We start from the raw sequence: 26,541 nt of genomic DNA, 5'->3' as shown, positions 1-26,541 counted from the left end.
CAGACGGCCTGGTAATGCAAAGTGTATTTTATTCTTCGAATTACCGTGGAGTATATACAACCAAAAATGCACCAAGTTTTGTCCCCAAATAAATAAAATACTACTTGCACGACATTGAACACATCACGGAGAGCTTGGTCACTCGATCATTGCTGTCGATGCCACATTTACAAGTCAAACTTTCTTGTACTCAGATACTACTTTTTGTTTTTTTCGGTAAAGTCACGTAGGTAAAATAAAATAGAACAATTAAATCACGACGTTTCAGAGGCAACACAATCTTCCATCTTTAGGTTGAACAGTCACAGCAGAATATCTCTGTCAAGTGGTTTGCAGAGTCATTTTGTATCAGAGAACACAATGTCATGAGAACCCGCTGTGTTGAAGCAATGATCAGCCACGGCTGAAGAATTCGTTCTGCCGTGTAACCTCCCGGTTATCACCAAAGATTTGTCCATGAGGCCATCCAGATATACAAACATAGACACAACTTCAACCGAGAGGATGGTTTCAAATTGAGCAACCACTGGAATATGAATTACTGCAGTCACGAAAGCTTTAAATCAAAATTTCACTGGAAAGATGTTATAAATCAAGTCAAACGTTAGCTGCCTTTTAATTGTACAGCCATTTCCACTTCTCAGTGGTTGTATGTCAAACTTCAGCTACCTTATAATTTTACAGAAATTTTCGTAGTTTCCATTTTAGGTTTAAAAAAATTGGTCTTTACTTGATGTCATGCATTGCCTCCCCCCGGAAAAAACCCCGCCGCCAGAAAACCAAAAGGGTTGTTTACCCGCTTTTGTGCAGTTTAACAAAAGGCGACTTAACTCAGCCCTCCCACCCACCCACGTCCCTTTCTGGTTCCTCCCCCCCTCTGACCTATATATAATCCAAGTCGTCTCGGAACTGTGCACTTGACACAGATATTCTGCTGTGACTGTTCCACCTGAAGACGGAAGCTTGTGTTGCTTCCGAAACGTCGTGATTTAATTGTTCTATTTTATTTTACCTACGTGACTTTACCGAAAAAAAAACAAAAAGTATGAATCCTTGCAGTCACGAAAGCTTCAAATCTAGAATACTCAGATACTGTTGGGACTACGGGGTAGAGGCGCAGCCCTGCAAGTGCTGGCACACGCTACTGCTGGAGTGAAAGAGCCTCCACTAGAGAGATCCCTTCGAGGGGATATTAGAATTCCAGTAATTGTATGGATATAAACCCACACATTTTCTACATTAACCAAAATAATTAATGTTGGAACCTAAGAGAAGATGATGCGAGGTGCTAAGATCCACATCTTAACTGCCCTACATCCATCTGGTGAAGTGGTCGCAGAGTATCGCACTACGCTATAAAACCAGTGACCGGAATTGATTGCCGGCCAAGGTGATGTGGCGAATGATTTCTTAACTACTCTTGGCCTGCCTCTTCACCTAACAGCACTGAACAATTTGGTGAAGTATGAGTATAAAACCCCCCCTGACTAATGGCACGTGGAGGTCTTCATCCACTCGAGGATTAAGGGCTGTAAATTATGGTTAAACTGTATTGTGTACTTTATCTCTATGTCTATTGTATTTCTATCCATGTACTCAGTATTCTCAAGTAAACTAAAACCTTGAATTTAATACTGTACTTTGAAAGTTGCCTTTTAATTTGCCATTCACATTTCTTGATCCAGACTTGAATCTACGCACGCGGGGCGTATCTTTGGCAAGGCCGCAGGCTTTCACTCCACCGGACCAGAAAAAACAAAGTAACTGTAAAAGGTTGCGGCATTCTAACAAAACCGATTTAGTGTAACGTTATACACGTCATGGGCGCAAAGGAAGCCGCCAATGTTTCACGTGCAATTCCACCGCTGGTTCACGTCTAAAAAGCGACCCAAACCCCGTGGGAAGGTTCAACCGGTGGCACGTGGTTGAGCCCTTCCCCTTTATGAAACCCCGCCCACTTTTACATAGCCACGCCCACGCGTTATCTAGCCGTGCCCAATACAGAAGTTGAGCCGAGAGTCCGACCTGGTTCAAACTACAAACGCCTACTCAACATTTTCAGACAGTACGTTCTTGTTGCGTTTAATTGTTATTTTCTTGCACTTAAAATACTCCTGTTCACGAGTTCCTTACATGGGGGGTTCAGCCCCTTCTGTGATGTAACATTTGGTAATTATTTGACAGTTTTGTGACACAATCGTTTTAAGGACGCTATATATATAAAACATTAAACAACCGTGATGACACCTGCTGCCAGGAGGCATGGTCGTTGCTCCGATGGCCTCGCCCTTTGCCCACATCGCGAGTCGGTTAAAAGGCCAGAACATTTATTTTTTTCAGCGGTGACAAAATCCTGACTTTTTCAAATGATTCGGGACGGAATTTGTGAGACCAGGAACGGCTCCCCCCATGTTTGGGCGAGCTTCGCTATAAGCGCGGCTGGCTATGCACGTTGCGAAAGAAGTTCAACGTAAACTATATGCAAAAGCTGCCAATGGAAAATGAACGCTGCTCATCATGGATTGAGTATAATACATCGGCAAAATGTAATATTTGTAGAACGGCATTATTGCGGCAGAGTGCGTTCAACATTCAGCCGGTGAAATGGTAACTTCATGATGATGATTAGCCGTGCAGCCTAAGTGAGGTCGGTGCTGTCTCCGTAGTGGAGTGCGCAACTTAGGTACAAGCATCTGGACGTCGACAGCACTGAGACGGTTCTATGTACGAGTGGAGCACGCACCTCTCAGAGCTATCCCTGGGAAGTGTGCGTGGGGCTGTGTGTGTGTGTGGTTGTGCCCTCCTGTTTAGCTCTCTTTAACGTGTTTTCGTCAAGTCAATTTGAGCTCGGCTCAATTGCTGAAGAAGCGAAACGTCGGACATGATGCCGAACAAAACGCGGTACAACCCGAAGACGCATCGTGGTTGCTGAAGTTTTAAGGCCCCTTTTGCCGCATAGCGTTTGCTTAATACACTCAGGCGCCCTGTGAATATTGTCCATCTGCACTTCGCTTTGCTTCAACATAAACAAGGCATGAACGTTAAAGGGCGCGTAGCGAGAGAGCGACCGTACAAACAATACACCGTGGGGGGAGACAAATGCTTTGAAGCCAGCTTCAATACATTGGCAAACGAAAAAAAAGCTTAAATAATAACAACAACAACAATATAGGGGGAGGGGTGGAGGGGGGGCTGGGTGGTGTTATGGCCGGGATCGTCAGAAGTAGTCACGAATTCCGGCCTCGTCCCCGACGTAGGAGAGGTTGTAGCGACCCAGCTTGGACATGCGGTGCATCTCCATGTCGCTGTAACGCCAGACCTCCGACGCACGCTCAGACTGAAGGGGGAAGGGAAAAGCAGAGGCGGGAGTTTGCGAAATGCAGCACCCAGGCACGTGGCGACTACGCTGAATACTAACTCTGCAGTGGCGGTCCACATGTTTTGTGACCCCCCCCCCCCCCCCCAAATAAGTGACCACTAACATTTTTTGTTCCTTTGGACATTTATTTTCGTCTTAAATAAACCTTACTTAAAAAAGGAACTTTTAGAGAGTTAAATGGGGGTCACAAGACATCTGGACCACCCTGTAGAACAAGCACTGTAGCTGGTAAATGATCTTAGTTACATAATTGAATCCATCAGCCGCGATTGGCATTCCAGACCAACGTTATCAAGTGGCGCGTGTTCAAACGAGAAATCTCGGCGCTGTCTGGAAGGCTGATGAACTAATGCTTGTTACTATTGACTCAATGCACCGCACCGAAGCGTAATGAGTTTGAGCATCGGGGCAGTTTTGCCGCCCGTGGAAGGTCTATCGAGCGACATCCAGTGACGTTTTTCGAGATTCGTTTTTGGGCGACTCTCCACCGAGTCGCAGGCTTGTCCCCCGACTCAAGCGAGCCGGCTCCGAGCCACGCTCCCAGCCAGCCACGTTCGGCAATTCCCACGTGTCCGAGATGCTCACTCGCGCGTCTCATCAAACAAATCGGGCCGATGCGGCTCGAGCCCGAGGCGATTCCGTCAAGACGCGGAGGTGGCACTTCGCGCGCGACCGAGCCAGGCGACGCACCGACGTGCTGCTGATCTGCTGCTGCAGGGCGAGTTTGACGCGGCTCCCTACGCTGTCGCACCTCGCCCGTGCCCGGTGAGCCCTCGGCGGCGCTGGCGGGAGATCGGCGTAGGGAGAGAGCTGCACCCTGCTGGGCACGAGCCTCCGAGCCCGTGCCCTCCTCCTCCTGTACACAGACCACCCCGTCCCCATGTAGACGCAAAGACAAAGATCCCCCGTGTAGCCTTAACAGACTGTAGGGGCAAGTGCTGTTAGCGAGCACCTATGAAGGCCGGAACGGTACACGAGGGGGTGGGTGGCCAGCACCGCGCCCGGGCCGCCTTTGTCTCCCCAGTCGCGATGTTTACACATCGCACTCAGGTACTCATTTGAGGCTGAGTCGACCTAGGGGAGGCCCAGGACCGGTTCAGATAATCGTCACTGGTGTTGGCCGTGAGTGGGAATCGAACCCGGGTCGCCAGGTTCGTAGCACACCGCGCTAACCGCTACACAGAACACACACACACTACAGGGAGATATTCACAGTTGTGGGAAGAGCAATAGCTTACCATAATGTGGTTTGAATAGGTCCCCTGGTGTAAGGATTTTTTGCTACCTCGCCCAAGCGTGACAAACGCGTGCTTGAATCAACAATTTATTATTTAGTTAGTCATATTTCGTGACTTGCTCACATTTTTCTCTAATTTGCGTTGTTTGCTGCTGTAACTTTGCAGCTTATCGGATTCCTCCTGGCTACAGTTTAAGATAAAATAAATTCTGATTCAGAAATGGGCCCCCCTCCCCTGCCCCCCCCCCCCATATCTAATTCCCACACTCGTTTTGTGGCCCCAGCGGACCCCCTCCGGCCGATGTGCTCCAGTGCGGTCGCACCGCCAGCACACCCGGAACGTCGGACAGTCGTGTGCTGTGGGGCAACGTTCGGGGTACTCCCTCCTCTTCCAAGGCGTCTGGCCCCCATGGAAGATGAGGCCAAATACCCCGCTACACAGCTCCCTGCAGTGGAGGCCCTTTCGCCAGCAGTGGAGCGCAAGCGATTCGTTGCGGCAATTCGTTGCGGCAATTCGTTGCGGCAATTCGTTGCGGCAATTCGTTGCGGCGTTCTACCTTAATTACAACACTTTTTTCCTTTTAAATACTCCTAGACCAGGGGTCGGCTACCCGCGGCTTGGAAGCTGCGGCTCTTTAAGGATTCTCTTCGTGGCGTTACTTAGTAAGGACCCACCGTCTCGTATTCCCCACACGCTGCATCGCGGCTCTTGAGATACTGAGTTTCTTCACGCAATTCAGAAAAAAAACAATTTCTCCTCTTGTTATTTTGTTTTTTTGGTTTCCGCCCCCCCCCCCCCTTGTCCTGGAAGGCGTCGATGGTTGCTTGGCCCAGCAAACGATTCAAAACAACGAAAATAAACTCCACATTTGTCAATAACTCTCGCTCAAAACAGAAAACAAAAGCCTGATATTCATGCAGTGGCTTCGTATCTCCGCTCTGGAGGAGGGGCATTGATCGAAACGTCAGCCTGTTCTGTTTCTTTCTGTCTTAAGGCAGCGCTAATGACGGACGTGGTGGTTTGGTATAACCTGTGCTTGTGCGCCACTGCCAACGCAATCCATCGATTCGTTTTTTTTTACACAAACTTCTCGCGAACTGATGACTATTACAACCAGGGCTTAATATTTGTGTCTGTCCGGTATGGTGCGGGAAAACACCGCCTGTGGCTGTGGCTGCGTGTCCGGTGCCTGTCCTATTTCTGTCTACCCGCGACTCGGAAGACACTGAGCGAGGACTGAAGCCCTGGCTATGGTGATGCGATCTCGTGGTGGCCGCTCACTCACCCACACGCCTTCTTCGCCATCCACACCATGGCCAGGAACAGGCAGCACAGGGTGACTGCCATCGCCACCATCACCAGGAGTGAGGCTGAAATTGCACAAGAGGTAATCATTTTTGAAATGAAGATTAAAATATATAAAAAAACTGTCGGAGTATAATAATATAGTGCAGTAATTTCAACTTGTAGTACGCACAGTTTTCGCTCGCTCTCAGAGAAAGAATGAGTCTGAAGCTCGAGAAACAACAGGTAAGCAGGAAGGCAGTGGCCAGGCGGTGAGCCGGTAACAATAATTGCCCAAGCTCTGTGGTCCTCTACATATAAGATGCCTTCATCCAATTGGTGAGCGAGGACATTTGCATACCTGTCAACCCCTTATCAGTGCCCTACCTTATTACAGACCAATCCAGACCATATTGGTCACCCCGTGCCCCTTCTAAATCTCAACGTTCATCCTACAAAGTTCCATCATGAGGGAGAAACACAAACAAATAGACACTTTTATTTGTGTTGCCCGCATCGAAACGGTTGTACGCCTTATGGACCTGAAAACTCAATTTCCCCGTACAAGAATACGGGGTAAACCGTATTATTTGACAGCTTTGCATTCGGGAGGAAACTGGAGCACTCGGAGAATCCACACGTTTCGATTTAAAGCTTTCGTGACTGCAAGGATTAATCTTCTTTGGTTCTTTCGGTAAAGTCATGTAGAATGAGAATAAAATAATAAATTAATAAAATAAAATAACAATAAAATAACATGAAACGTCGTGAGAATTTTATTGTGTTATTGTTATTTTATTAATGTATTATTTTATTCTCGTTCTACGTGACTTTACCGAAAGGACCAAAGATGATGAATCCACACGTTGCGAGGGTTGGAAACTCTGTCCCCATACAGATGAAACAGATGGAGTCCAATTTGCAGTACTGGAATGCATTCTCCTAGCGAGCCACGGGAAGGGCATTTTACAACATTTGTGTGATCCACCAAAACCCCCCTCCTCCACAGTGCTGGTTTGCAGGCGTGTGCTACCAGCGCCCGCCATGCATGCACAGTACTGTGTCGTATGACACGTAATGTGTCATACGACACAGAGGCCTTGGTAGGATTTTTTTGCCAGAGAAATTACACCCCAGTGACCTTTTCAATTTATAATCGTCTGCAAACGTCGCGGGAATTATTGGCGGTGGAAAGATTCGCCCTCTCGCGATTCAATGCGTTGTCATAGTTTAATACAGGGGTGGGGAGCCTTTTTTCTGCCAAGGGCCATTTGGATATTTATAACATCATTCGCGGGCCATACGAAATGATCAACTAAAAAATTAGCCCGTTATATTTGGTCAAACATTTAATTAACTCGCCCCCAATGTGATGGCTGGAACTGCTTCTCTTTGGCGAGGCGTGTGATGATGTTAGCTGATATTGATGATGGCGAGGCGTGTGATGATGTTAGCTGGTATTGACGATGTTGCTACTCGCAACTGCTTTTCCAGGTTTGCTCCTAGATTCATTGGATTTCGAGTTCCGCCTGCGGTTGCCTTGGCAGGGCCACACCAAATGATTTCGCGGTGCCTTATACGGCCTGCGGGCCGGACGTTCCCCACCCCTGGTTTAGGGTAATGGTTCGTTTTAAGAATCAATGTTTTTTTTACATCGTGGTGTTGTAGCGGCCTCTAGTGGCTGGAGGGGATACGTGAAACTATATTCTTTCGCACGCGATTAGATGCATGTCCCATATCGATATCAACCAATTGATGTGTAGTGGGTTCTACGGAGGCACACACTTGAACTTGGAGGCAACACGTTTATTACAAAAAAGGGGAACAACCCTATTACTATTATTACATAAACGTACACTGATTAACTAGACTACAACTGGGTAACTACATAACCGGGTCAGTCAGCTAACACACTGCCTGACCCACAAAGCCGAGTGTAAAGGCCGAAGATCGAAGAGACGTAGCACCGACGGTTCCATTTCAGCAGACAGCCGCGATCGCTCTCGGGACTTCCCTTCTATGCTCCCGAGCGTGGCCTCGCTCCGCCTTCGGCCACGCCCCCTTCTGGATCTTAGCAGAAGGGGGCGTGGCCTCGCTCCGCCCTCGGCCACGCCCCCTTCTGGATCTCACCAGAAGGTTCTTGACCGAGCACCACGTGTCCCTCAAGCCACCCTTTGGGCCCCCTCGCTACCCTGTCCCGGTCACGTGCCCTCTCGGGTTCACCCAGACTGTCACGTCCTCACTTGCCCTCTCTCTGACCGTCACCAGAACCATGCCCCCTAGGGTCCGCTTCCATGCCATACCTCTACTCTGGTGCCAGAGAGAGGCTCAGGACGCACAGTTCCACTCTTGTGATGGTAGCTGGCGCTAAACGCCATAGTGACTCCATTAACATCACTGCAGATGTATCCATTACACCCCGTGGTAATATGACATCTTATATACAATATAAAGTAGTTATTGTGCGAGTACAACTATTGAAATATTATTGAAACATTATCACCAGATAATATATTATATACGGTATATGTCCATGTCCGTGTATCACGCTGTTGGTATAAAACTTACGATCGTCACAATTGAAACCACCAAAGCCATAGGAGCATCTGAAAAGATGAATATCAGACCTTCAGCAACAAAACAGGGCTTTGATTCAATAGAATGAAATATGCTTAAACATGTTACGCGCAATTCACTTTTTGAACTCTGAGTTTAAAATGTGAAAAACAACACAGTAGCCTTGCACATTGAACACCCTGGGGTCGTGGTAGCCGCTTTTAAGAAAGGTGGACCAGAGGGAGGGTGTGCCCCAACTACAGAGGGATCACACTCCTCAGCGTCCCAGGTAAAGCCTACGCCAGAGCGCTGGAGAGGAGGCTGCGCCCGGTGGTGCAGCCTCAAGATGCAGGAGGAACAACGCGGGTTCCGTCAGGGCCTTTGAAACGTGTCGAATAATGTAATATGCATTTCTCGAAAAAAAATTCGTTCGTAAGATCTAATTTTACAAACTCTCCAACACGAGTCTCGGGACTCAGCGGGGTCACGATGGAACGTACCTCGTGCAGCTTCCATTGTTCCGAAGGAAGTACCCACTGCCGCAGTCTATAAGGGCAGACACAGGCAACTGCTATGAGCGAATATATATCAGAGCCACCCACCTTGCAAATGTAACTTTTGAATGAGCGGCGTTGCGCAGTTGGCATGGGTCCTGGTTTCAAGGAATGAAATGGGGCCCCCCTGTCCAATTCCTCCGTGCCCCCCACCTCTCCCCTTCTCTACTTCGTAGCCTGTAACCTGGACCGTTCTGGCTTGTAAGTTGCCGGTGCTGTTGCACCGCCTGCACACTTAATAGCTAAGCAATCGAACAAGGATGCTTACAGCATCGCATGCTTTCACATATGCTTCTGAGGCCGTCTGGAACGCTCTTCTTTCCGATATTAGGAAAGCCACTGGAGCTATGCACTTTTAAAACTAGATTGAAAACTAATTTCTTTAGAACTGCTTTTTGTGTTAAGTTTGTTCTTCCCCCGCACCTCCGATTAACACGGTTGGCTATGTACGGCACAAAAGAATTTCAACACCCACGAGTGCAAAAGCCACTATTTTGACTCAGAATGTAAATCACGTGTTTGTGTATTGCTAATATTAGCACGTCAGACGTTTCGCTCCAACTGCTGAAGGCTTCGCACGTAGCGAAACAATGGACAACGTGCCGAACAAATTAGTAAAACATTTTTTTTTTTACCAGGCAAGGCTCACTGAGCTAAGTTGCTCTTTTTCAGAAGTGACCTGGCCACAACTGATAGCTCAACCAAGTGGCCTATGATGTGGAAATGTACAGCAGGCCAAACACTCTAAACGCATGTTCATTCTAGATATAGCGGGAAAAACCAGAGGACCCGGAGAAAAATCCACGTGACCACGGAGAGAACATGCAAACTCCAGGGTCAGGATCAAACCCACGACCTGTATACCTAGCGGAGGTAGTTAACATCTCGCCACCGTGATGCCCCCCCCCCACCCCGGACGCAGTCCAACCCGAAAAGCGCATCGGGAGTGTTTGAGTTCATACCTCGGCAGGTCCGGTCCGTGTCCTTGAACTTAAAGTACCCCGTCTTACACGTGCACCTGACGAATCCGCCCGAGTCAGCACACTCGCTGGTTTTTGCGTCGCACGCGTCACCGTCGCAGAGGCTCACCGCTGCTCTCACACGAAGGTGGGGTCGGGGGGAGTGGTGGCAACGTCATCAAAGACAAAGATCCCCCGTATAACCTTAACAGACTGCTAGGTGCAAGTGCTGTGAGCGAGCAGCACCGATGAAGGCATGCACGGCACACGAGGCGGTGGGTGGCCAGCACCACGCCTACGGGCAATGTGTTTACACACCGCACCAGGTTACCCATTTGAGGCTGAGTCGACCTCGGGGAGGCCCTGGGACCGGTTCAGATAACCGTCACCGGTGTTGGTGGCCGCGAGCGGGAATCGAACTCGGGTCCGCCGGGTTCGTAGCCGCGGCGTAGCGCCGACCACCACGCCGCCGCTACCGCCACCGTCGTGGCACACGCCGGTTCCAGTGATCGGTGCCGAAAAAATAAAAAACACCCACGAACGCAAACGTGCGGCGGCGTCGGCCGCTCGCGGGCGCGCGAACTTGGGACGCTGCCCCTCCTTGCCTTCGTACGACAGCCCGTGCCGAACTGCGAAGGAGCAGACGGGGGAGGCGCTCGCCCCGCCGCGGCAGGCGTTCACGAAGCCGTTGATCCTCGCCGCGACGCCCTCGCTCGTTGCCGCCGAGTACGCGCCGAAGAGGTTGGACACGCGCACCGTCGCGCCGTCGGCCCTTCGTTCGTGACGCGCACACGCGACAGTCAAGGTGACATTGTTGCAAGCGCCTTTGCGTGCATCTCCTCTGTGCTCAAAGGAGTCCGAGTGCGTTCTCCGAGTTGCGATCCTGAAGAACGCCGCGTTATGGAAAAATCGCGTTCTAATAAATAATATATAATGTTGGGGTGAAGCACAGTCAGCATCTAGAAGCATCCAGCAGCATCCCGCCTTGTGTTATGCTACGCCGATGCAGGCGTGCGACCGCTTATTACCACTCGCACGACGCAGTTTGCTGTTCACTCAATCGCGTTATATCCAATTCCCGTTCTGAAAACACGCGTTATAAGAGAACAGACTGTACTTCATGTGACAGTGCTCAAGTCCGTTGGTGGTACCTAAGCCGGTGGTGGAAATTATACATTTCTATGGCAGGGGCACGTGTATACGTAGAGCAGTGTTGTGGAATATGTTAAGCGGTATTGTATGTGTACGTGTCGCGCGGCTTTCATAGTTGCTATTTGCTAACAGCACTTTCCCCAATGGTCTGTTAAGGCTATATGGGGGATCTTTGTATTTGCAGTAGTGTAAATGCAATGGATATAACATTATGGTAAAATTGAACTATTGTATATATCTGTGGCTCAACTAAGCCACCGAGACACAATTTATATAAAATGCTACGTGTTATTTAGTTATAGAATATGCACGAATATAATGTTTGAGTATTGCTTACCTTGTGATATTAATAACTGATTTAACAAAATGATGGAGGTCCTTGAAAGATTCATTGAGCTGTGATATGTGAACAACATCCCATGCAAAAATTAGCCAGAGCCGAAAATATATGAATCAATATCTTTCATTAATACAGCAACATTTAATCACGAGAAGCTATGACTGCGAGAACTCTGAACTCTGCATCAAAACATTGATCTTTTTAAAAGTCAATTCCAAAATTAATATCTATTGTGCGAGTTTGAAAAGCCATGTGCATTTTTTTATTTCACGAAATTAAGCTTACCACTCTGACAAGCTGCAGGAGCGTTCGCTTGTTGGGAAAAGTCGTGCCGTTGTTGAAGCCCCTTTCGAACAATGGTCGTCTCGTGCGCATAATGCCAGGAAACACCTTCACTGCAACACAATGATGCATTTGCACGTTCTTTATTCACATCGGCACGCGCTCCGCCGAGCCTCCCGATGAAGCCCCCGCATCGCGCAGGCAACCGGCGCTCGCTACCCGCCCGGCGCACTCACCTTGCACGCAGCCCCCGCCCGTGCTGTCATCGTAGCCCGGCGGGCACTTGCACGCGAACGACCCCGGCGCGTTGGAGCAGGCGGCTGACGGTAGGGGGCACGGGTTCTTCGAGCACTCGTCGACGTCTGCAACAGAAAAAAAAAGCGCTGTACGTTGGACTTGTTTCGCATACCGTACGTGGCCGAGCGTGCTCATCGCGACGTACAGCTCGGTGGGCTATTCCGCCCATGCGCGATGGGCGGCAGCAGCAATGTGGCTCAGATGTGGAGGTCTGCGAGCCACGGCGAGAGAGAGAGAGAGGGCTTTTTGCTGTTCCTCCTACTTCGTTAAAAGGAGCGCAGGCTACGGTGGGTTTACTCTGTGGTCCATAGTTTGAGTTGCATGGCCACAGTCGCACTGCTGTGGCTTGTCTTTAATGTACGTTTCTTTTTGTGTCTCTGTGTGCCTCTATGGGTTTAATGTGTGGTCCATAATTTCGGTTGCATGGCCACAGTCGTTTCACCGTGACTTGTGTCTTTAATTTTCCACGAGATAACAATAACGACATTTCTTTGTAAGGCGATGTGCGCAGCGGGCCTGTTGATGTTCTGACGCGGTTGATGATTACATCGGCGTCTTCGAGAAGGAATGTCAGAGCCAGGAGGTGCGATGTTTTTTTTGTGGAAATGGAAGGTGGTAGTACTAGCAACAGCGGTTACATCTTTTTGTCAATTTACTGCTGGATAGAGGCCTCCCCACGGCCGAGTCAGTGACCCTAGGCTTCACCACGCTGGGTCAATGAGGGTTGGTGAAGGTGGTGGAGACCCAGGACCGTGTTGGAATGTCGCTCGCAATGGATGGGAATTGAACTCGGGTCGCCGGGTTCACGGCGCACTGTGCCACTGCTCCCTACAGGTAACAATACGAATGTCGAAGACTGTCCTTTGACCAAGAAATCTCAGGATTGTCTTTTCGGAGGAATCTGCTACATTGGGCCATTTGGTTAAATCCCATTTATAGTGGTTTGAGTTTGGCTGGCGTTGATTCCATGACTCACTCTACATTCCCTCTCAAGCTCATTGTGGTGGTCAGGTTATACCGTGCATCTCTGCCATAGGACTGTGGAAATTTACCAATGGCTCAGCACCTGCCAAGGGAAATTAGCAAAAGGTCCCTGCTTTAATAGTAACACATTGGCGTGTCCCTCAGTCCAGTGCCATAATCGTACATTGGCCTATTTACCCATAATTTAAATAAATACGAGAAATACATTGTTTTCCACGTAGAGTTTGATGCCCGATTTCTGATAATTGACAACTATTTTCATGCATCAACTCTTCTCAATGTCCACGCTCTTTTGCTAAAATCATGGCAACTGTAAATCAATCAAAATACTGAAGTGCTACATCTCTCTTGCTTTGAGGAAGGGCCACTGCTTGAACCGTTAACCCAAATTTTCGTTATTTTCTGCAGCGGTGTTAAGGAAGATGAAGGGGTGAGATGTTTTTATGGCCCGACTCGCGTGGCTTGTCAACACGAGGCTAAGGGAAAAAAAGCACTCCGATGCGAACGATAGTACCTTCGCTGCAATCAATGCCAGACCAGCCGTCCTCACATTGGCAGGTCACACTGCCATTGTTCTTGCGACATGTTCCTCCGTTCTTGCAGTTGTGTTGTGAGCAGGGTCCTACAGGGAATTTAATAATAATAATGATGTTTCCAATAATTTACCCAGTCACTTTCACTTCCTCTGCAATCCGTGCGTTACTCATTGTGTCCCTTCATGCAATTCCAAGCGTGCATCTCTCCGTGCCTCTGTGCACACTGGTCATCTCTTATTCACCTTGTTTGGGGCGCCACGGTGGCGAGATGTTAACGCCCTCGCCTTGTACACAGGAGGTCGTGGTCTCGATCCCGACCCTGAAGCCTGTATATTTAGAGTTTGCATGTTCTCCCCGTAGTCACGTGGATTGTTCTCTGGGTCCTCCGGGTTTTCCCTCCACATTTAGAAACATGCGTTGAGAATCTTTGACTGCTATATACACTTTCACATGATAAGCCATGATTTGTGGCCAGGTCGCTTCTGAAAAAAAGCATTGTAGCTTAGTGTGCCTTACCTGGTAACATGAAAACAGTTGAACACCTCGTGGCGAATGGCGGCTGTTTAATATTTTGTTACATCACAGGACCATGAAAGATAGTGACGGCTTGATTAATGATGATGATCATCATCATTATTTACCCAGCAAAGTGTCACCGCTCAGTCACTTTTTCAGGAGGGACCTGCATGAGAATGTTTTGCCAATTCCATGAGCGAGTCCTTGGGCACGCGCGAGGAAACGAGAGTGCCCAGAGAAACCCCACGCTTATAACGGGGTGACACGCAACACGACCATCTCCTGACCACTTCATAATCTCATCCCAACATCACCCTGGCAATTCCCGATTGTCACAAATGTAAGCAAAACCAGGTTTAAAACCTGATTAGCTTCTGAGATCTGGTGAATTTAGGATGTTTTTTTCTTTCCTTTGGTAATTAAAATGTAAAATTTTAAACACACCAGGTGAACTGCAATTGGCAAATCAAGCTAACGGATTGTGAAAGAGCAACAACTCTCTTTTCGACCTGCACCGTGAAGTGATTACTCGGGGTTTACATGGGAGTGACTCATGAAGGACGCTCACCTGGTGACGTGGCAATTGACAGGTGCGTTGGAGGGGCAGTTTCGTTGTTTGTGGGTGTCGCTCGCGTGGCCGCGATGGTCGAATTTGTTAAAGCAGTCGTTTCACTCGATCCAGAACTTTTACTGGACTCGCTGCCGACATGCTGAGCAGACGTAGCCGTCGAAGTTGCTCCATCTCCCAGTGTGGTTTGTGGGTCCTTCATTGTCCCAATCGTGGGCGCGGTTCTGGTGGCGTAACTCGAAGTGGTATTGGTGACAATAATCTGCGTTGATGCCGAACTGGGAAAAACTTGGCCCGGAGAGGGCTCGTGTGTCGCCGCCAACGTGGAAGCAGCTTGTGAGGGATTCACGCTCTTGGCTGTGGACTCGGTGGCAGCCGTCCTACTCAAATAACCCCACGTGCTCCCAGCTGTCCCACGGTGGAAAGGAGGCACGGAGGTGGCTCTGTCTTCATCGCGCACATCTGCTTCTGTCGTTGTAGCCAACGGTGTTGATGCAGCTGTGGAGCGACTCCAATTGGCTGACGCGGTCTCCCGCACCTCATTTGTGACTCTCCAAATGAGGCTTGGGTTGTCCGTGGTAGATTGGGTGAACTTTTCGTGATTTGATGAAGTTGTTAAAGTAGCAGAAATGTTTCCGTGGCTCACCCGGTCTGTCTCTTTGTGAGTCTGTGGCTGTGTCGATGTGTAATGATCTCTGGCGTCCACAGACACATTCTGCTGCCACCACATGTCTACAGCTGCTGTAGATTTTGCGACACTTGTTGAGTCGACATCCTTTCCACTTTGTTGTGTTGGTGTCGTGCCAGTCGGTAAGCCAAGAGGCCCGTGCGTTACAAACAGCTCTTTCTCATTTGGCGCTGTAGATGTTGTTTCAGTCATTTCTGTTATCATCGCAGTTTTATTGTACGAGTGTGAGTGGCTTGCATACAGCTCAGTCGTGATTACTGGATTCGCAGTTTTTTCCAAATTTGCTTCGGACGTAATCACTGCAGGAGTGACGGTGAATCTGTCACCCCCGCTACCGACCGGTGTCCTGGTGATCTTCTGCAACACCAACAACGCGCCGCTACTCGTGGCCTCCGTTCCACCCGAAGCCGTGGGCGGTTGCGCGACCCTGGGCAGCGTCGCGATGGTCACGTCGGGGCTCTGCTCACCCTTTGAATGTCGAGTCGGATCCCGACCGAAAGCGATCGTTCGGCCTCTCGCAGTATCCACGATTTCGGTCGGAGAGTACGACGCGGATAGACGAGCCCTCTCAGGGTCGTGCGCACTGGCCGCGGGTGAACGGGGCAAAGCGGGCGCGCTGTGAGTGGCGGCGGTGAAAACGGTCGCGTTGCTCTCAGTCAGAGGCGGCGGGGCGGACAAGTCGGTCGCAGACGTGGGGGTACCGATGGAAATTTCTCTCGGAGTTGAACGCGGCAGCAACGGCGACCCCGCTGATCCAGTTGCGCTCGATGCGGCACCGGCAAGATCACCCGGGTCGCTTGCGAGGGTGGATGCGCCATTCGAAGAACCGCTCGCGTCCGTTTGTGAAACGTCAGCGGGCTTGCTGCGTCGCCGCGCACCGGAGGCCTCGCTCGTTTGACTTTCCCCCAGCACAGTCACTTCGGTGATCGTTGCTCCGGTCGTAAAAGTCGTCGGTGTGGAAGCTTCTCTTTGTTGTGACGAAGGCGCAATTTTCCTAGTAATCTGTTGGGCCGCGCCTGGACCTGTTAACGAAATTTAAGAGGAATGCTTCAAATAAATTGTAAAACACAACATTGTTTACCACGCAGGATATCACAATTCATCTTCACTAACAGTAGGTTTATTGCTTTATTTTGCCCCCCAATACAATCTGGGTACCGTTAAACTACATTCTAAGGGGGTGAAGTGTTAATAGACCGTTTTTTATTATTATTTTAAGCATTGACAGTTGACCCGGAAAAACGCACATCCTATGCAGAACAGCTCGTGTCAAAAGTTTCCTGTTTTCAAGCTCGGGCACGTTTGGCAGCCCCGATGTGAGACCTTGACACCACGTGCTCTGTTCAAACGGCTCAACCTGACCAGAGACTCACAACCAACGGGGCTGGGACATACGGAGAGGGTACATGTACGAGGACAAACACATTTTTTTTAAACTAGATTCGAAGCTTTCGTGACTGCAGGAATTATTATTTGCTTCTTTCGGTAAAGTTACGTATGAAGAAATGAAATTAAATAATAATAGAATACGTCGTTTCGATTGCAACACAAGCAATCATCATCAGGTACAAATGAAAGAGAAAACAGACCTAGTAAACTTAGAAATGTAATGCAATACAACACAGAGGGTCGGCCAACACAACAGTCAACACCCCACCTGGTTGATTAACGTTCTTCCAAAGATTGCTACATTTAAGAGAGAGACAAAACATAGACACACAGACAGGCACATTGCATTATATTTCCAAGTTTACTATGTTTATTTTCTCATTCATTTGTACCTGATGATGGTTGCTTGTGTTGCAATGGAAACGCCGTATTCTATTATTATTTAATTAAATTTCTTTCTACGTAACTTTACCGAAAGAACCAATGAACAAATGTATTTAATATAAATTCTAATAAGATTTTTCCAACAAGTTTCAGTTACCGGGCTTCAACAGCATGGCACCCACGGCTACCTACTACTGTCACGTGATTTTCTACTTGTGTCGAGCTCAGAAACATAGAACTCTTTGTTGACTTTGTACCAAGCGAGGTCTCATTGTTTGCGTGGTTTAATGCCATTGTCCCACACACCCTATTTTGCCAGGATATGCGCCCGTGAAGTACGGTACAACACTGTCGTGCATGATGTTTGTCCAGTCGTGGATTCGGGGGGGGAGGGGCAATGGTATTTAATTGATATTTACAAGAGAATTGTGTTAATTTTACTTTGAAAGTCTGGTCCTATTTAAGGCGATAAAATACAACAGCAACGACTTTTGTGCTTGAATATTCTGGACGGTCCGTCACCCTCGCCTCCCTTTGGGAAGTTTCTAGATATAAATCTGCCCCTGTGTTTGTTCATATTTTGTGACATTCAAAGGTGGCGATCCGAATGAGTGTTGGAGACACCGGCTCAGCGGTCAGTTTCACTCGCATACGGAATGGCAATGAATCGTATTATCGCTGCTTCAGCAATAGTTGTGAACAAATATGTAAAATGAGAAAAGTTACACTCCAACAATGCTTTGTCGTATTATACATACCACCGTGTAAACCTTTCTGAATAACATTTTCTGACGTATTTTCAATTTCACGCAGGCTATTTTTTTTAACATATGCTTTTAAAAAAATCTAGATTGAAAACTAATTTCTGTACAACTGTTTTTAGTGTATAGTTTGTTGTTGTTACCCCGCACCCCCGATTCACACGGGTGGCTACGTACGGTGCGAAAGAAGTTCAAAATAATGTACACGTACATGGCGTATTAATATCCTCTATCTAACCAGCCCTGAGTCCATTAAGATTCAACATCTTTGTGTGTGTGTAATAATTTAGTCAATTGTAACTCTTTTTATATAACTTTCCAGGCCTATAGTAGGCCTCATCACAACAAAAGTACATTCTAACGCGTGCTCAACAGAAGCAACTCCCCGCACGCACATTAAGGTTTCACTTCTGCGCGACGTCAATCCCCACGCATGGATGTAAAGGCCACAGAAACATAGCTTAAAGTATTTCACAAAACGGTGCAGTGTTTATGGCATTCATCTTGTCCTAATAAACATTTGTTATCATACGAATTATCTACGCTTGGCCATTTTCAATCCACTCCTGTTACGAAAGCTGATTAAGCCCAAGGACGTCATTGGAAAAATTACAAACTAGTGGGCAGCATCCCACATAGCCCGATGTATAAAGCCTATTTCAATAATTATGCATTCAATACAGTTTACCTAAATTATACAAATGCAATTAACTTGCTTAGTCAACGCTTTTTTTTTCAACGTAAGCCTTCACATATCGAAGAAATTACAGATCATGGCCAATTTTTATCTCTTAGCTGACCATTACAGTTTTCGCTTTGCTCTCTTTGCCACGTACATGTATGTCTGTTTCCTCTGCAAGAAATGAGGGTGATGACACTACTCCAGCTTATCGGCTCCATCTTGAGTGATAAACCACCCTCGCAGTCTCTGCATATGATAGGATTTCACTGTCCAAATAAACATAACTGTGCAATCATATAGACGTGTTTGCCATTAGACCTGTGACGCTGTCGTTCGTATCACTGCATCGTACCTGAGCCTTGACTTCATTAACTCATCTGTTTGGTCACCCCTGCGTCGTCCGCATTCAATTCTCCCGGTTGACATTCCAACACTTTTGTTTGGCTATCGATCCCCATCCTATCTGTCGACATCCACTTACAAAGCAATTTTCATACTTTGATGGTGAATTTTGTACAGCTGAATATTTCGATTTAAAGCTTTCGTGACTGCAAGGATTCATCTTCTTTGGTTCTTTCGGTAAAGTCACGTAGAATGAGAATAAAATAATAAATGGACTTTACCGAAAGAACCAAAGAAGCTGAATATTATTTAGTTATTGTTATATTGTGCATGTTTACCCAGGAAACCTTCATGAAGTCTCATGATGTCTCAAGAGGGTCCTTGCCAAGAGTCTCAAGACTTGTTTTTTTTTTCAAGAGGGTCCTGCCAAGTTGTTGCAGAAGGGGCGATAATTGCCATGTACATTCCAATCGAGTCATTAGTGGATAATTTTTGTTCAAATTCGGACCATGACGCCGGCACACAATGGCATACTCTTGCGAATGAGGTCACTGGATCTGCATCGTCCACTGTGAATTCGACGGCGCGTGTTTTCTTTCTGGGTGATAAGCACCGCGGTAATAACCAGGGGCGGTTGCTGGATTTGAACCGTAAACCTCTCTAACAAGCGTCTTAAAGCGCTACCGCTGGGCTGCGTCAGCCAACCAAATCCTCCCAGTGAACGTGCAACGTTGTATGTACGTGTGTTTGTTGAACTTATTTCGCACCGTACATAGCCAACCGTGGTAATCGAAGTGCGACAAACTATGCACAAAAAGCAGTTCTAAATAAATTCGTCTTCAATCTAGAGTTAAAAGTGCACAGCTCCAGTGGCTTCCGAATATCGGTAGGAAGAGTGTTAGGCTAACGTTGGCATGTAATCCCAATCGAGTAATTTTCAGGTAATTTATCAGCGTTTGGGATTTTTGGCCAAATGATAGTTACATTTGAATTTGTGCTATTCAGTGGGTGCGAAGACAAGGCATCTCTTCCAACTCTGCATTATTCCCAAGAGCTGTGCCTTTCTCCACGCTCGGCCTTTCACAAAGCCGATTTTCAGCCTCTCGAAAGCTCCGGTTGTGGTTGGCGAGTGACCGTGTTTCTCATCCGCCCCGCTATTTGTCGGCTCTGTTGATGTTGAACGAAGACATTCCTCCTCACGTGTGGGTGTGTTAGGTAGGCCTGCTGTAGATGGCCGCTCGCACCGTACTTTGAACACAATATTCACGTTTGGAAGGGAAAAAGTCAATACTTTTCATAATTTATTGTCAATATTTTACTAAACTCCACGTGTGGGTTACTGGTGAGGTGACGCCCACATTGTTTTCACGTTCATTATATAACTTTACCAAAAGGTATTTATATATGTATATATTTTTTATAACATTCTAAACTTAGGCAAGTTGGCATGACGCATGCACTTGGTGTTTGAAAGGCTCTATAAATAAACTCGTCACAACAACGGATGTCCTTCACCTAGGAAGTCTCTCCAACAAGTTCGAGACCTTCTTCTTCACTAAGATCTTGCTCGGAATTATTGTCAATCAAAAGTAACAACTAAACACGCTCATTAAACGTCAACAACAGCGTCGACGCGTACATGCACACAGACAAACAAACATCGATGCACTTTAACACGTAGTCTTTCGCGACCAATATTATCAGCATCAATACAGCCTGCAGCGTCAGTGCAGAATGAACATGCAGGGAGACGCCGAGTATCAGGAATCTCAACACTTACCAATCGGAGAGGAGAGAATGTTGACAGTAGTGAACACTGACGTGGCCTCTGTGTGACCTTGTGCTGTTGCTGCTGCTGTTGCTTCTACTCCGGCTGTCGCTAAAGTGGCATCTGTCAGACCCTGTGGTGCTTCTGCTGTCGCTACAGCTGCTTCTGCGGTGGCTCCTATGCGACCTTGTACAGGTGCTACTGCTGATGCTATGGCCTCCGTCTGGCCCCGTACTGCTGCCGTTGTCGCCGTGGCTTCTGCCGCGGTGACCGCGTGGCCGCCCCGTGCGGTGACCGTGTGGGCCACGCACGCCAGCAGGCTGCAGAGGAGCACGCTCCTGCTCAGGAGCGGCATGCCGCATGCTGTATCGGGACTCCGCGTCAGCGTGGCTCCGCGCCACGGCCTCAGGCGCGCGTCGCCGGTGAGGAGCGGAGAGTGGCGGCGGCGGCGGCGGCGATGCAAGGTGGACACCTCCTCCTCGTCGTCTTCCTCCTCGTCGTCTTCCTCCCTCTTCCTCCTCGGTGTCTCCCGTGGGCCGGCAACATGACGTGGCGCCGCCACGCCGCCTGGCAGATTTTCAAAACAACCGCCCCCCCCCCTCGCCGCTACTCTTTTCCTGTCGCGAGCAGAGGATACGAGACGTTCGTGTTTTGGTGAGATTACGCGCTCGTGCGCTCTTGCGCGCGAGCGGTCCGCGAGATCACACCGAGGACGATGGCCTTCTTCTGCTCATCTTGTCCCGGGGTGTCTGCCGACCGGCGCTTCGCCTCTCTGGGAGCCCGTGGTTCTCTGTGCCGAGTGCTTTTTTTTTTGGGGGGGGGGGAGATTTCTGGTTCGCCGCTTCCTCGCCTTCCGGCGTTTGATTTTTTAAATCACTCTGACCTAAATCAACATCGGTGATGTGGTTTTTTTGTTGTTGTTGCTGCTGGAAACAGGCGCATGGATGCGTACAGTATAAAGATTAAAAAAAACAGAGCTTATTCTCCCTACTCTTTGGTTATTTCGGTAAAGTCGCGTAGGTAGAAAAATCCGTGACTTTACGAAAAGAATCAAAGAGTATGGATTCCTGCAGTCACGAAAGCTTCAAATCAAGACTGTTATTCTCCCTTTCGCACATTGTTCTCTCGAGCTTCGATCGGCGTGCCCACACAGTCGCCGCGAATAATTGCCGAGGAGTGGGCATTGTGTAGCGCTCATCTAACGGCGTGTGGAAATTCCACATTCCCATGACAGCGTGCCGCCGTCTCCATAGGACGACCGCCGTCGACTTGCCACGAAGCGATACCGAATTTCGCGCAACCACCACTCGCGAAGCGGCGCCCATAATGTGGGTCACAGTATGACACCTTTAAGCCAAATACCCCGGGAGGAAAAGAATAATAATCCAAGCTGAAACAACAACAGAGATTTTGCTTGGCGTGGCGTCAAGGCTAATCGCGAGGTTCCCCAGACCCCCCCCCCCGTGTCTGCCAGCGAGTGGCGGCCGTCAGGGGGGGGGGGGTGGCGGCAGGCACGGCCCCAAGCACAACACAGGACAGCCACACCGGCTCCACGCCTCCGGCCACAGCCAGAGGCATCCGACCCCAACCGGAGCCGCTTATCAGGCCCTCCTCCCCCCCCCCCCCGTGCCATCGCGGCGCAGCTGCAATGCTGCTGCGCGATACACTGCCAGTTGTACGTTGTTTTTCGCATTTTTCTCACAGTCCTATTCCAATTGTGCTACCGGCGTCGCGTCACGGGACAAAGTAGACATTCAGAGCTCTCGCAAAGCGACGCATTGCACGGTGGGGGGTTAGAGAATTGGCCCGCGGAAGTGGGTATCAGAGAACTACTTATGAGATCCCTTCAAGTGACCTTTTTTTGTATACGCATTAAAGGCTGCACTTTCCCACCAAATCTGCTGTACAAAGACATTTGAGTGGCATTGACAGTTAAGCCAATATTATTGTTATAGTTCTCATAGCTGGAATGAGCCAAATCAAGTGGATTTTTTTAATTGGCAGTCGCATGTGACTAGGCTGAGACAACTCTCTCCCCTCGAGAACCCAGTTTGATTACACGTGGCTGGAGTCTGAACTCAAACCCAGGATTTCAACGGTGCCGTTTGAGTGCCCTGCACCCTGAGCCGTTAGGCGACCTCTTGTACTGCCAGCATTGTATAAAACACGGTCAAGATCAGGGGACGTGTGCACATGTATCTTGGCGGTGCCGTAGCACGTTTGGCATGGGTCCTGGTCCACGGAATGAAATGGGGGTGGCCCCTGTGAAATATTCTTCCCTCTTCGTAACCTGGTACCTGGGTCCCTCTGACCCGTGTGCTCTGGGGGATAGTTGTATGTACGTATGTTGAACTTCTTTTATTCGCACCGTACCAAACCGACCGTGCTAAACGAAGGTGCGGCGGAAGGACAACAAACTAAAACACAAAGAGCAGTTCTAAAGAAATGAGTTTTCAATCGACCTTTAAAAGTGCATAACTCCAGTAGCTCCCTAATATCGGAAGGAAGAGCGTTCCAGACGGCCGCAGAAGCGCATCTGAAAGCGCATGGTGCAGTGACCGCCCTCGTTCGATGGCGAGTTGCACTTCCTGCACACTTGATAACTATACCACTGGTCTGTGGGCGCCCTGTTCACGTGGACATGTGTATATATATACAGTGAGGGAAAAAAAGACTTTGATCCCCTGCTGATTTTGTACGTTTTCCCACTGACAAAGAAATGATCTGTCTATAATTTTAATGGTAGGTTTATTTGAACAGTGAGAGACAGAATAACAACAACAAAAATCCAGAAAAACGCATGTCAAAAATGTTATAAATTGATTTGCATTTTAATGAGGGAAATAAGTATTTGACCCCCTCTCAATCAGAAAGATTTCTGGCTCCCAGGTGGCTTTTATACAGGTAACGAGCTGAGATTAGGAGCACACTCTTAAAGGGAGTACTCCTAATCTCAGCTTGTTACCTGTATAAAAGACACCTGTCCACAGAAGCAATCAATCAGATTCCAGACTCTCCACCATGAGCTCTCCAAGGATGTCAGGGACAAGATTGTAGACCTACACAAGGCTGGAATGGGCTACAAGACCATTGCCAAGCAGCTTGGTGAGAAGGTGACAACAGTTGGTGCGATTATTTGCAAATGGAAGAAACACAAAAGAACTGTCAATCTCCCTCGGCCTGGGGCTCCATGCAAGATCTCACCTCGTGGAGTTGCAATGATCATGAGAACGGTGAGGAATCAGCCCAGAACTACACGGGAGGATCTTGTCAATGATCTCAAGGCAGATGGGACCATAGTCACAAAGAAAACAATTGGTAACACACTGCGCCGTGAAGGACTGAAATCCTGCAGCACCCGCAAGATCCCCCTGCTCAAGAAAGCACATATACATGCCCGTCTGAAGATTGCCAATGAACATCTGAATGATTCAGAGGACAACTGGGTGAAAGTGTTGTGGTCAGATGAGAGCAAAATGGAGCTCTTTGGCATCAACTCAACTCGCCGTGTTTGGAGGAGGAGGAATGCTGCCTATGACCCCAAGAACACCATTCCCACCGTCAAACATGGAGGTGGAAATATTATGCTTTGGGGGTGTTTTTCTGCTCAGGGGACAGGACAACTTCACCACATCATAGGGACGATGGACGGGGTCATGTACCGTCAAATCGTGGGTGAGAACCTCCTTCCCTCAGCCAGGGCATTGCAAATGGGTCGTGGATGGGTATTCCAGCATGACAATGACCCAAAACACACGGCCAAGGCAACAAAGGAGTGGCTCAAGAAGAAGCACATTAAGGTCCTGGAGTGACCTAGCCAGTCTCCAGATCTTAATCCCATAGAAAATCTGTGGAGGGAGCTGAAGGTTCGAGTTGCCAAACGTCAGCCTCGAAACCTTAATGACTTGGAGAATATCTGCAAAGAGGAGTAGGACAAAATCCCTCCTGAGATGTGTGCAAACCAGGTGGCCAACTACAATAAACGTCTGACCTCTGTGATTGCCAACAAGGGTTTTGCCACCAAGTACTAAGTCATGTTTTGCAGAGGGGTCAAATACTTATTTCCCTCATTAAAATGCAAATCAAATTATAACATTTTTGACATGCGTTTTTCCGGATTTTTTTGTTGTTATTCTGTCTCCCACTGTTCAAATAAACCTACCATTAAAATTATAGACTGATCATTTCTTTGACAGTGGGCAAACGTACAAAATCAGCAGGGGATCAAATATTTTTTTCCCTCACTGTGTCACCTGCGTAATCACAGCACTGAGTTCGAAGCAGTCCATCGAGCGAGGAGGGGTGGAGCGTGTCTGGGGGGGGTGGGTGAGAGTTTTCAAAACCAACGCTCATCTTGAGAGAGCTGCCAGCTGGTGGAAAGAGTGACTTCCCTGATGGATGCAAGGCTCTGGTGAGCAGCCCTGATAACCAGGCCGATGAAGGGGAGGCAGCCTGCCCACGACAATAAGTGGAAACTGGCGTCACCTCCTCCACTCCGTCCCGCTCTGCCCCCCCCCCCCCCGCGCGTCCGCGATGTCCTCAGCAGGTGCTTTCATGTCGACGTCACAAAGAGTTCCCCCCCTCCTCCCCCCCCCCCCCCCCCAGAAACCCATTGTTTTATATTTTCGCTCCGTTTTCCTATCGGACGCGTGGTTGCGGTGTTGATAAAAAAAAAGCACGACAACGATCTAACGTCCAGATTGCGACGAACGTTCGAGAAAGGGAGAGAAGGGAAATGCCAATCGTGTTAGCGCTCTGCAGGCCGTGGGGGTGGAGGGGGAGCGATCATTTGGCAGCCCTGTGGAGCCCGTAAACTCCCACACCCCATTGGGCAACTTGGTGGACACAGCGAAGCAGTACAGCATGCGGGTTATTTTTTTGTCAAATAAAAAAATATATTTTTGAAATTCCACATCCTCCTCCTCACATCGTACATTGCACACGTCCTGACGTTCTGGAACGGCATTGCCAGGGGCATTGGTGGTATCGGCAGGCGAATCGGACTCGTCAGAGCAGGCAGGGCGGGCGGCGGGCTTTCTTTGGGGGAGGTAGCCAGGGTGTTTAAAACTGTTTAACACATGGCAGGCCTTCGCGACCAATATCATCCAGAATAGAGGGGGAGGGGGTTAGGTAACGACACATTTATATATTTACGCGATCTAACCCCAAAACAAAACTCTTATGGATGTATTTAAAACTGTTCTAAGCGTTAGGAATGTGACCCCATGTACGTGTTGTATTCTCATGAGAATAGGTTAAAGCTTGAATTAAAGCTTTCGTGACTGCAGGAATTCATAGTCTTTGGGTCTTTCGGTAAAGCCACGTAGACAGAAAAATAATAATAAATCACAACGTTTCGATCGCAACACAAGCAATCGTCATCAGGTGAAAAAATGTTTTCCTGCCTCAGCAGCTCTCCCGCTATATTTTTTCACCTGATGACGATTACTTGTGTTGCGATCGGAACGTCGTGATATTTTTTGTTTATTATTTTTCTGTCTACGTGGCTCTACCGAAAGACCCAAAGACTATAATAATAGGTGTTACCATTTCTGGAAATAAAGCAGGCGTTAAGATGGTCAAACACCAAACAGAAACCTTTTACAAGAAATCAACTACTGCATTAGCCACGCGTACTTGTGTTGAGCATCCAAACAAAAACGTGCTCTGATGATAATAATAATTATATATGGCATCGTTTTTGAAACTGATCGGGCTCCACCAGAGTCAGCAGCCTTCTTGAGGGCCTAGGAGCTTCATCACTGACAGAGCAGAGAACGCCAAAAGGCGAACAGTGCAAAGACATTGCACGATCAGGGCATTTATAGCTCGGAGTGAGCAGCTTATAGCTTCTTCCTTGCCTCTAAGCTTATAGCTCAGGT

General features: G+C 48.4%; 1 protein-coding gene across 2 annotated transcripts; it reads right to left on the bottom strand.

Moving 5' to 3' along the window:
• Positions 1–12: 12 nt before the first annotated feature.
• LOC116949419 (uncharacterized) lies at positions 13–22,007 on the bottom strand. 2 transcript variants are annotated; one of them, XM_032966736.2, is made up of 13 exons: positions 20,672–22,007; positions 14,646–16,355; positions 13,540–13,647; positions 11,981–12,106; positions 11,748–11,857; positions 11,460–11,518; positions 10,576–10,742; positions 9,974–10,102; positions 8,958–9,003; positions 8,470–8,507; positions 5,903–5,987; positions 4,070–4,235; positions 13–3,337 (listed from the first exon to the last, which is right to left on the bottom strand). In XM_032966736.2, the coding sequence occupies exons 1-13, from the start codon at positions 21,012–21,014 to the stop codon at positions 3,218–3,220; spliced, it is 3,207 nt and encodes a 1,068-aa protein (XP_032822627.2). In that variant the 5' UTR covers positions 21,015–22,007; the 3' UTR covers positions 13–3,217. The 2 variants fall into 2 exon arrangements, with proteins under 2 accessions (XP_032822627.2, XP_032822638.2); XM_032966747.2 differs by lacking the exon at positions 13,540–13,647.
• Between the last annotated feature and the right edge of the window lie 4,534 nt (positions 22,008–26,541).

Source organism: Petromyzon marinus, chromosome 2, assembly GCF_048934315.1.
Source record: "Petromyzon marinus isolate PM22_M1 ecotype Great Lakes invasive population chromosome 2, UKy_Petmar_22M1.pri1.0, whole genome shotgun sequence".
NCBI classification, from domain to species: Eukaryota; Metazoa; Chordata; class Hyperoartia; order Petromyzontiformes; family Petromyzontidae; genus Petromyzon; species Petromyzon marinus.
This window is presented reverse-complemented; position numbering and strand designations above follow the sequence as displayed.

Coding starts and splice junctions, on each gene's coding strand:
- LOC116949419 (XM_032966736.2), bottom strand. CDS start 21,014: ATGCCGCTCCTGAGCAGGAGCGTGCTCCTCTGCAGCCTGCTGGCGTGC. Junction 13,648..14,645: donor GTCAATTGCCACGTCACCAG/GTGAGCGTCCTT, acceptor AATTCCCTGTAG/GACCCTGCTCACAACACAAC. Junction 3,338..4,069: donor AGCAGATCAGCAGCACGTCG/GTGCGTCGCCTG, acceptor TTCCCCCTTCAG/TCTGAGCGTGCGTCGGAGGT.